General features: G+C 41.0%; 1 protein-coding gene across 10 annotated transcripts in view; it reads right to left on the bottom strand.

The window, feature by feature from the left end:
• Positions 1-12,065, bottom strand: part of fat3 (FAT atypical cadherin 3) — a 572,050-nt gene that overhangs the window by 195,500 nt on the left and 364,485 nt on the right. For all 10 annotated transcript variants that reach the window (XM_062974535.1, XM_062974536.1, XM_062974528.1 and 7 more), the window contains one exon: positions 4,023-4,084. In XM_062974535.1, coding sequence (XP_062830605.1) covers positions 4,023-4,084 — 62 coding nt within the window. The remainder of the gene's footprint in view (positions 1-4,022; positions 4,085-12,065) is intronic.

Below are 12,065 nucleotides of genomic sequence, written 5' to 3'. Positions count from 1 at the left end.
TGAGAGAGATGCGTGAGTGGGCCGAGTGCGAGAGAGGCGTGAGTGGGCCGAGTGCGAGAGGGGCGCGATTGAGCCGAGTGCGAGAGGGCCGCGAGTGGGCCGAGTGCGAGAGATGCGCGAGTGGGCCGAGGAGTGCGAGAGGGAGCCTCAACAGCGCCCCCCTTGACGTGCGCCCGAAGCGGCCGCTTAAACGGCCTCCATTGTTGGACCGGCCCTGCCATCTTGTAATACTTTCTGAAAGTGTCAACAAGCATTCAGATGCATGCTGTTTTCTAGAGATTATAATGCTAGCAATCACAAGATAAGAGGACAGATCCTCTTACTGATGAGCTCTTGGTTTAAAAACAAAGCACAGAAACACCTAAGGCGACAAAGTAAAGGAAAGGGATGAAGTGGTGCAGTATTCAGAGAACAACCTCTCTGAGAACAATCTCTCAAGAACTGAAACTAATGGCATTAAATGTTCATAAACAGTCTGCAGGCAAGAGTAGAGAGTATGAGTGCCAAGTTTGCAAAATGAAACTAAATTATTCAGGATGGTGAAATGCCAAACAGAAGGTAAATTACTTCTGATACATCTAAGAGGACATCTTCCTTTGTGAGTCTCTCTAATGACCCGCTCCAAAGCAAAGAGGGTCAAAGATACTTGGTGGACAGCCAGCAGAATATGAAGCGAAAGCCTCGGCTTATGTCCATAGTTTCTTGGCCATCGAGGACTAGGATAATCACTCGGCTTGTCTACCAGTCTTTAAAGGATTATTGTTTTATATAAATAGAGATATGGGCAATAAAGTGAAGAAAGTGAGAAGATGCAAATCAATCTCTTTGAAATGTAGTGCTGGATAAATTTCTATGGATAACATGGACTGCCAAAAATGGATAAATGAATCTCAGAGTAATTCTTCTTGGGTTGATGTGAAGGACCAGTAATGATTCTTTTCCAATATCCCAAGGAACAGCACTACATTTGTCACAATTGGGTTGTTTCTTTTGTCTTTCTTTTTTTCCTGGAAACTTCCCAAAGACTGCAAGGGCTTGACACCAATCCAGTGACCACCACTTTAAAACAGCAATGTCATAGAGTAAATCAAGCTTGAAGTGTCTATAGTATACAAAATGACCAAAATGAGGCTATTGTTCTTTGGGCATATCATGAGACAACATGAGTCACTTGGAAAGATGACAACATTGAAACATGCATGTTTTCAAGTCTTTATGGAATGTGGACAAGGTGGTGGCTAATTTGATCTCCTTGGGGAAAGAGTTCCAGAGCCGGGGAGCCACCACCGAGAGGCCCTCTCCCTCATCCCCACCAACCGTGCCTGAGACAGTGGCAAGTGCAAGAGAAGGGCCTCCCCAGCAGATCTTAGAGTTTGCACTGGTTCGTAGGGGGAGATACAGTTACAAAGGTACTGAACCGTTTAGGGCTTAATAGGTCATAATCTGCACTTTGAATTTGGACCAGAAAGTTATCGGCAGCCAGTGGAGCTGTTTAGTACAGTCGTCGTGTGCTCCCTGTAACTAGCTCCTGTTAGCTTCCTAGCTGTCGACCTTTGCACCAGTTGCATTTTCCAGACCATCGTCAAAGGCAGCCCCACGTAGAGTGCATCTCAGTAGTCCAGTCTTGATGTAACCAATGCGTGGCCCACTGTGGCCAAGTCAGACTTCTTGATGTAAGGTCGCAGCTGATGCACAAGTTTTAACTGTGTGAAGGCCCTCCCGGCCACTGCTGACACCTGAGCATCAAGCGTCAGCACTGAATCCAGGAGGATCCCCAGACTGCAGACCTGTGTCCTCAGGGGAAGTGTAACCCCATCAAGCACATATCTTTGATATGAGATGTAGAAGCAAAAAGACCAAGAATACATTACAGATGGATAGACCTAATCAAGGCAGCTACAGAGATGAGTATGCAAGACCTGAGCAGGGCTGCTGAGGACACAGTATCTTAGAGGTCTCTTGTTCATAGCTTTGCTACAGGCTGAAGCCAATTTTATGGTAATTAGCAACAACAAGATACAGAGAAAGAGAGATTTCCCCTTGGAGTGTGCCTCTTAAGTTTAGTTGAATCAAAAATAACTTGAATCAAGAATAACTTGATGTAATATATTTCAGCAAACATGAATCAATGTATAACATTCAATAATATCTGTGAACATTTATATGTTTTCCAATAATACCCATTACTGGAAGACTTTTTCTGAATCAAATTGATGGAATTGTGTCTGTAATATATTCCTACTGATTACCAAAATATATCTACCCTAATAATTATTGTGAGCTTATCTTGAAAGTGGCTCTACATAGCTTAAGGGCATCAGATCCTGTCTGATCTTGGAAGCTAGGGAGGATCAGCCCTGGGTTAGTACTTGAATGAAAAACTACCAACAACTATAAAGAAGTATAGACAATATTTCAGAGGAAGAAACGGGCAAAAAACACCTTTGAGTATCCCTTGCCTAAGAAACCCCTATGAATTCATGGGGTTGCCACAAGTCGACAGGCAATGTTGAAACACACACACACACACACACACACACACAAGCAAGCATCTTTAATGTTGGCTTGAACAAATATGAAAAAGTGACACAAACATGGAGAAAGGAAAAGAAAACTACTCTCTTTTTATGTATCTTGAGGTGGTGGCAAAAAGCTCAAAGTGTCATGTTAGTGAACTGTGATACTAACTTGTTCCCTGTAAATTCAGCTTTTTTACAAAGTCTCTTATTTTGCTCGTATAGTTCCACCTCTTTTGCTCTGTTCGGGCTTCATGCTGATTGTTATGAATAGGCTAAAAAAAGACCTTTGAGTGTATTATGTCACCATCAAATTTAGAGGAAATGAGGGCAGGCTTATTTCAAGAAATAATTAAAAGTCTTCCATACTCATGGGGCCCCATCAATGCCACTGTCCTGTCTCTCTATCCATGTACACACTGTGGCAGCGGAAAACGGAAGCTTTTAGTTTAATCTCCAGTCAGATACTTTTTCATGGGGAGCCAATTTTATTCTGTTTTCATGCCAATCAGACTTTAACTGGAGAAAGAGTATGAAATCATTCCAGAAGGCTAAAGTGGTTCTATGGGGAAGACTGTGGTTATATATTGGCAATTAATGGTTCCCCCAGGAGGTTAATTGACCACATTAAGAGTCAAACAGTTCACAAAGTGCTCTGAAAGTGTCATAAAAGAAACTCTTCCCCTTCAGACAACCCATTGCTAAACTGTCAACAGCCTCTTTTTATTATGAAGAAACATGCTGTCAAACGGGTTAATGGGTTCCAAGTGTGGAGATGAGGGGTGAGGGAGGCCAATGTGGTCCTCTATTCTCTGAATCTGCCTGTCCATAATCTGATTTCTATTAGTCTTGGAAGATTTGGAAGCAGCGGTATGCTAACTCATGCCTTCTTTAGACTATTCCACAGTCAAGCATCCTGTGACAATGAGATTTCTCTTCCTTTCCTTCTTATTAAGCTTCCACTACTTTGTTAGGAGACAATTAAATCCTATGCAAAAGGTATGCTGCTCTGGAATATTTATGGTTTGATGAAGTAGGTTATCAGACCTGGAAAACTTATCTTTTTGGACCACAGTTTCCCAAACCATCCAGTAACAGGCTGTTAGTGTGGTACTGGGAATAATAATCCAAAAAGGTAACTTTCAAGTTGTAGCAGAACTTTGTAAAATATGTTTACCATTACACCCAAATTGAAGAAACTATGCTTTGTATATACCATAATGGTTTGCGGCTGCATTATCATTCGCCAAAATATAGAAAAGGTAGTGAGAGAGAAGAAATCTATCAGTATTTTTAAGACTGGTCAATTTTACCATCTTTGTAGAATTCAATCCACTTTTTAAGATGAAGCGAGACCTACAGTTCAAGACTAACAGAAGGAATCAGTGCATCCAAGGGAATGGAGGATGGAGAAAGCTGTTTAACACATAATCGTGGGGTTGTAATGAAGCCTCAAATTGGAACCCACATGCTAAGCCTGCTCATCAGTTTTACAGCACACCTTACCTCAAGAAAATGTTCTGCCTGCTGTTCACGATCCAATTTCCTTGAAGTTGTGGTTATGAGGCCTGTAAGAAAGAGGAAGAAAATGATTTTGTTTAATTGTGAGACTAGAACTGGTTTAACAGTGGATTTAGTTACATACATTTAGACTTAATCCTCTCAGTTGGAGCTATATTAAGTCATGAGGAGACAAGTCCTTGCATGTTACATAAAGATATCACTTGCACCAATATAGCTCCAAAGAATGAAGCTATATCCACTTTGCAATGTGAGATGCTGAAAGTTGGATAAAAGACATAGGTCTACTGTAACTCGGCAGATGCTTCCCGCTCCGGCTTGTTTCTATAAGGTACCTGGATGACCCAAAATTTAGCAAAACCTCTTCAGATAAGGAAGACTTGGCTTCCACAGAAAACGTCACTGCTCAAGAACAAATGGGTCAGCCTAAAAGATACTGTTGCACTTCAGCCATATTTCAAAACACACCTCACTTCCTGATTCCCCTCCATCATCCTACAACTCTCTTTAGATATAGCAGACAAGAGATGTAGCCTTCTAGCTGCTAGAAGGCCACAATGATCAGGTTCTACTCAGGAGGAAGAGTCTATTAAAGAGAATGAAAAAGGCACCAAGGAAGTACAACCAACAGTCTAAGAGTACATCTACACTGTAGAAGTAATACAACTTGACACACCTTAACTGCCCTAGCATGATGCTATGGAATCCTAGAATTTCTAGTGTGGAGAAGCAGCAACACTGTTTGGCAGAGGCTAAAGACCTTGTAAAACAAAATTCCTATGAGTCTATAGTATTGAGTCATGGCAGTCAAACTGCATTCACTCTACAGTGTAGACGCCTTCTAAGAAGAGAAATGAATCAAGAAGAGTGTACATCTTGATTGTAAGGCAGGGCCCATTCAGACAGCCCAAAAACCAGGACCCGCCTCGGTTTTACTGGAGGCGTCCAAACAATGCCTCCGGTAAAACCAAATTAATTCAGAACAAAGTAAGCCCTGCTTTGTTCCAAATTAATTAAACACCTGCTGAGATTTGGATTTTAGATAAGATCCAGGTCTTCCCAAGTGTGAGTCTAGTGTGGAGTGGGCCTGTGGACCGCATCATGTGATCCCGGGCCCAATCCACACAGCCTTCTTGGTTTTTTGGGCTCTAGGAGCACCCACTCCCTCTCTCGAACCCTCCAAATAACCCCTTAAAATAAAGGGAAATAAAGGGAAACTTACCTGGCCGCCATTAAGCTCCTCCTCGCGCCTTCCTGGCATAGGGAAATGATGTGCTAGGATACTGAGGGGAGGGGAGCTAAGGAGGGACCCCCCCCCTGGTTTCTTGGTACATCATTTCCTCATGATAGGAGGGCTCGAGGAGGAACCTAAGGGCAGCCAGGTAAGTCTTCTTTTCTTTTATGAGGTAATTTTTAGGGACTTCGGGGTGGCTGTTTACCATCCTGTTAGTAATAGGGATAGCACGTAGCCATCCTCCCTGGGAAAGGCCAGTTTTTTGGGGTGCTGTGGAGACTAAAACCCACACCAAAGTGCATTTTACTGCTGTTTGGAGGTGTCCTAAGTAAGTTGATGGATCAATAGCTTTATGTTAACCTTAACTCGGGCAGATTTTTACATAAAGCTAAACCACAGTTTATGTGAACTTTGGGCAAATGGGTAGATCCCTTATTCTTCAGAGGATAGATGCAGGCCAGATGCAAACAATGGAGTTAAGTAAAAAGTGAAAAAGTGAAGAAGAAAAACATGTTTCGCAGGCTGTCTTGTTCCTAATATCATTTACTATCTACATGAATCTTCTGAGAGTATTATCAATACACCAAGTATCATCAATACACAAATGGCAAGCAGTTCTGTCTCCTTGTAAGATCATGATCAGATGACACTATTCAAGTCCTTAACTGGTCCTTGAATTAAGGAACAGGTTGGATAAGGGCCAATAAACTAAGCTCGAATCTTCATGAAACATAAGTGTTTTGGTTGAATGGCTCCTGTGTTCAAGGGAAAGGCTGGCTACCATCTTGTCCTACAGTATTTAGTGGAGCTTATTTTCAGATAAATAGGCAGAGCCTAAGTGTACAATTCCAGATTCCCTACTGTAGTGAGTTTCGGATCTCATTAATGAAGGTTGGGGATTAGGTGGTCTTCCATTTAGAAGCCATAATTATGACTGCATACATAATCAAATTGCTCATTCAGCTAAAAACCATTCATTCATAGGTTTATTTATTTCAGAGTTCTATAACCCCACCTCCACCCCAGTAAAGCCACAAAGAAATCAATTTTATTCACTATTCATCTCAGCTAAAGAAAGCTCATTATCAGAACTAGAAAGGGGGGGGATACTCTTGTCTATGCTAATGGAATACATCCAAGAGTCCCTCTGTGTCCCCACGTACACAACACGGCATATAAGCACAGCAGGCATATGTAAAGGCATAGAAATAATAAGGGGCAATTTTATTATCCACAGAGAACAAGACGTCTTTTAAACACTAACAGTACATTCATCTAGCTGGCACAGTAAATTAGAGACTGACATAATGAAAGAAGTAGACCCCCCTCTTTCCTTTTTAAACAAACCTGCATCACAGAAAATAAGTTAAATGTGACTTCAGGCTGTAAATAAACATATCATTTTATATAATTACTCACGTAAGCCTCTAATTTGACAAAAAATGTTCCTAGTTGGTACAAATGGGAATTCCTTAAATAGGACAACAGTCAAAATATTTTCAATACAAATATGCAATTTCTTTCAAACAGTTGCCACATTATTATTGCTGCTATTAATCTAAATCTTATCGTTAGTTCCAACTACAATAGAACCAATGGAGCAACTGGATTTACGTTACTGTTAGAATAGATCCACTGAATTAATTGACTTTACCATAAAATAAGAGCCATCCAGTCAAGTGGAATTGCTGTAATCTTAAGAGTAGAGTCATTGAATCAATAGGGCTTACCTATGTGTTCGCCTACCATTCAATAATGAATGTAACGGCACTGCACTAGTTGTAACCAACCAACAAGGTTACAGGCATCCTTGTCATGATAAAATTGTCTTCATTTTGCACAGGATAAGGAGTGTAAAATGACTTCTTTCTTGGAGTCAAGTTAAAAGTGAAAAAGTGAAGAAGATAAATGCTCTATATTCAAAAGCTTTGGTTTCATGTAGACCCACAAGCTTGTATAGGTTGAGTTTCCCTTATCCAAAATGCTTGGGACCAGAAATGTTTTGAATTTCAGATTTTGGAATACCTGCATTTTTATTATTGTACATAATGAGATATCTTGGAGATGAGACCCAAATCTACACACAAAATTCATTTATGTTTCATATGCATCTTATACGTGTAGTCTGAAAGTAATCTGATATACAATATTTGTAACAAGTTTTGTGCATGAAGCAAAGTTTGTGTGTGCTGAATCACGAGAAAGCAAAGGTTTCACTATCTCAGTCCCCATGTGGACCATTTTGGAGTATTTTGGACTTTTGGATGAGGGCTTCCCAACCTGTACTTCTGATCCATAGCATAGGGCAGTTTGAGAACCTTTGCTCCATTTGTTGAAGCTTTGAAGAGACTCATCCTGCTCCAAGATGGGTTAAGAATGGAAGATACAGGAGCACTATCATGGATCTTATTTGGCAACCGTAGATAGCAGAAAGCAAAAATGCACGCAAATAGTATTACAGAATTTATAGCCACTCCACAGGATTAACCTGGGTTAACAACTGTTTCCTGTTCCAGATAAATTCTGGAAAGATTTTTTTCTGATTCCTTTCCAAATTACAACTCCCAGAACTTGATTCTTTTGGGGGAGCAGTGAGCCAATTTATGTTTATAACTTAGACAGAAGCAGAGACTGTAGGATATGGACTTATATATTTCTCTATTGGTATTTTGAGTCATACACGGAGATTATCTGCAACAGCTAGAGTGTGGGCCAGCTTTCCTGTCCATGCTTGACTGGTCTATTCCAGGGAATGTTTTATGTACCTTTTGAGAGTTGAAGAGAGCATAAACCATCTTATTTACAAATTTGGTAATGCAGAACAAGCAACAATGGAGCTGCCAGCAGAGACTAAAGATAGATTTTCTTCCTCCCTAAAGAATAGTAAAAATGAAACAACACTCAGTCTTTATTTTATCTAATGCAACAAAGTGCCTTGGCCTGAATACATTAAAATAACATATAAATCAACCATCACTACATAGCACCACATATCCCAGCTGTACTGAATGTAGCAGAAGGCATCTGTATGCAAAACCCATAATAAGCGGGATGGCTAAAAGTGACAAAATGAATGAGAAAAACACTCCATCTTACACAGTAGTGACTCATGCACAAGAGACAAAAGATTAGAGAGCTACGGCAGGCTGCAAACAAAAAATAGCAATGAAAATGTGGCATGCTGGGACAGGAGATGGACAATCTGTCAGAACTTTTGTTATTCGTCATCAAATTGGCATTGACTTGTGATGATTCCAAGGGATCCCTCATTCACAGAGTCTTCCAAACTCTGGCTTCTCTGGATTGAAACAGTCCCATCATCTACTTTTCCACTTGAAATAAGTACTATTATCGCTCACAATTTGTTTGGTTAAATGTTGCAATTCACTTCTGGTTGTGAGAAAATCAGCCGTCTACAGAGACACTGCCCAGGGGATGCCTGGATGTGTCACGATCCTGAGGGGAGGCTTCTCTCATGTCCCCTTTATCTTGGTCCTTTCTCTCATGAACAGACTAAGACATTGAAATCTCCAGCCCATCCTCTGTTCAGATATCAGCCAGCACGCCTTAAATAGTTTTCCAAAATCTACAGAGATACTTACAGGAACACCTCAGCAAGCGAGAGTCCAAAAGTGGCAGGCTTAAACTCGAAACCTCAATCAGTGGTGACACCGGATGAGGGGGGGAGGGGGTTGAAAATTTGGGGGGGGGGGTTGAACCCCTAGCACCCCCACCCCTGCTACAAACCTGTCAATATCTGCTTGAGATAGTGCCTGGAGGGACTCTTAATGTTTTGCGTCTCATAGATTTAGCATGGGGATTTGGTTAACCAGTTAAAATTCATAAGTAAACCAGGTTTTTTTTATAACCTGAAAAATTTCGGGGGTGGGGGGGGTTGAACCCCTAACCCCCCCCCCCCCCGCTACAGGCCTGTACCCCACCCTTCTCACCCCGAAAGGGATGCAGAGCGGCTTACAAATAGGCAATCATTAGATGCCACACAAAACATACACCAGTAAATAAGCAAATAAATTAAAACCATAAAGTTAGAAAACATAATTAACATTAAAACCAACTATAAACCACACAATCCAAGTTCATAGTCTGAAGCTGTTCCAGTAGTCATTGCAATATTTCATAATTGCTTATTGCACTGAAATTACATAATTGCACATAACTACTTACTGTACTCAAAGTGATTGTTCGAAAGCTTGGTCCCACACCCACGTTTTCAATTTCAATTTTGGCCTGATTTATTATGAGACTTATTTATTTATTTGCCCTGGCCTCAGAGGGAGAAAAAAAGACAGCCATAGCTTCATCATGCCTAAACCCAGAAGCATATGAAAGGCTCTCCTGCCCCAATTCAAACTGCCACTGCATTGACCATGTAAGGAAGAAACAAGGTAAGCACAACTCCATCATGCCTGGGTCCAGAAGCAGATGAAAGACCCTCCCTCCATCCCATCTGCCACTGTCCTGATGTCAGAGAGAAATAAGGAGAAATAGCTACAGCTGAATCATGCTTGAGCCCTGAAGCAGATGAAAGGCTCTACTTCCATCCCATCTGTCACTGCCCTGACCTCAGAGTAAGAGAAAAGGGACATGCACAGCTTCATCATGACTAAATCCAAAAGCGGATGAAACACCTTCCCTGCATTCCAACTGCCACTGCCCTGGATGGGGAGGGAGAAGAGATTTAATCCCCTACCACATTGCTACTCCTTACGAGTTTACTTGAAACCTACATTTCCGAAGTTCTCATGTTGTAATGGCAGTAAAATTCGGATTATATATAATGTCACACAAAATTTTATAACATTTAAAGCAGCTATCCTGAAGCCTTGTTTGTCATCATTTTTAAACTCCAAAATTCTAAATATTGCAGTACCTGCTTCAGGGCACACTATACGCATGAATAACAGAGGACTGCTTTGTCATATCCATTTCCACTGATTTCTGCCTTTTTCCATCTCCAAATCTTTTTTGTGTCAGTTCTCTATGGACTGTGTTTACAGGGGGAAATCAACCTGTATTGTTGAGCATATTTTTTCAAATTAATTGATGCATGCCCCCATTGACTGAAGTTTGTTCGTGAATATTGTAGAAATTTATGCAGGGTTTCTTTATGTGTACATGTCGCCTAAACTATTTCTCTTTTTATTGTGAAAGTAATCACAAACTTTCTGTAGAAAATGTGCAGATTTACATTTGCTTCTGTGCTCAGCCCAGAAGATATAAAAATGGAAGCACTTTTTTCCACCTATCCGCCTTACATAAAAATATTTATTTTTATGTGTGTGTAAAGGTGTGTGTACGTATATCAATTCATACTGATATTCTCACCATACTCTTACTTTTTAGCTGCCATAGTAGGATAGACTGCTCACTGGAGGGAAGGATATTAGAGGCAAAGATGAAGTACTTTGGCCACATCATGAGAAGACAGGAAAGCTTGGAGAAGGTAATGATGCTGGGGAAAATGGAAGGAAAAAGGAAGAGGGGCCAACCAAGCGCAAGATGGATAGATGTTATCCTTGAAGTGATTGGCTTGTCTTTGAAGGAGCTGGGGATGGCGACGGCCAACAGGGAGCTCTGGTGTGGGCTGGTCCATGAGGTCACGAAGAGTCGGAAGCAACTGAACAAATAAACAATAAAGGAGGACAGATCATAGAAACATAAAGTTGGAAGAGTGTACAAGGGCCACTCAATCTGTGGAGGAGCAGAAACCAAGCTTGCTTCCTCCTCAATATGGTATCTTTCCAAAGTTTTAAACATGGCTATCATGTCCCCTCTCAGTCTCTTTTCACCAGACTAAACATACCCAGCTCCCTAAGCCATTCCTCACTGGGCATGGTTACCAGACTTTATACCATTTATACCTCCTCTGGACACATTCCAGTTTGTCAATATCTTTCCTTAACTGTGGTGCCCAGAAATTGACACATTATTCTAGGTGAGGTCTGACCAAAGCAGAATAGAGTTGGACTATTAATTTGCTTGATCTAGACACTATATTCCTGTTGATACAATCTAGAATTACATTTTTTGTAAGATGATGAATGAGAGCTAAAATTGATTGATTGATTTTATTGCATTTAAAAACCAGGTGGTTCCGGCAGGTCTTTGAACAAGATTAGTTTTACTATTCAACAAAGCAGGCCCTGATTATGCATATAAATTGGGTTTTTTTTTTCAATAAAATTTTATTAAAAACAAAAAAACAAAAAACAAAGCAGGCCCTGCTCTGTACACTACTTACCTCTTGGCCCTATGATATGCTGTATAAGTTTTATCTATCCCTTAAAATGGACCATGTCAACCTCGCCCTGACTACTGACTCTCAATCCCTCTGACTGTTTTTTCACTTTCACAGCAGTCATATGCCCCTAGCCCAAGCATGGGCAAACTTCGGTCCTCCGGGTGTTTTGGACGTCAACTCCCACAATTCTTAACAGCCAGTAAGCTTTAGGAATTGTGGGAGTTGAAGTCCAAAACACCTGGAGGGCCGAAGTTTGCCCATGCCTGCCCTAGCCTTGGGGAATATGAAGTGATTGCTGTAATGCAGATCTAACTGCCACTGCCATGGCCTCTAAGTGATAGAAGAGTCATCAGACATGACACTGTTCCAGTGGGAGAAGGCAACTGGTGTAAAGGAAAGAAACACATGAACAGAGATTATTCTTTTGGACAAAATTTCCCCATCGGCACTAGTTGCCCATCCCACTCCTACTTGTGAAAAGGTTTCCGAATTTACTCATTTACAGGCAAATCAAAACAGAGATGAATTATAA

The sequence above is a fragment of the Anolis carolinensis genome, chromosome 3 (assembly GCF_035594765.1).
Source record: "Anolis carolinensis isolate JA03-04 chromosome 3, rAnoCar3.1.pri, whole genome shotgun sequence".
NCBI classification, from domain to species: Eukaryota; Metazoa; Chordata; class Lepidosauria; order Squamata; family Dactyloidae; genus Anolis; species Anolis carolinensis.
This window is presented reverse-complemented; position numbering and strand designations above follow the sequence as displayed.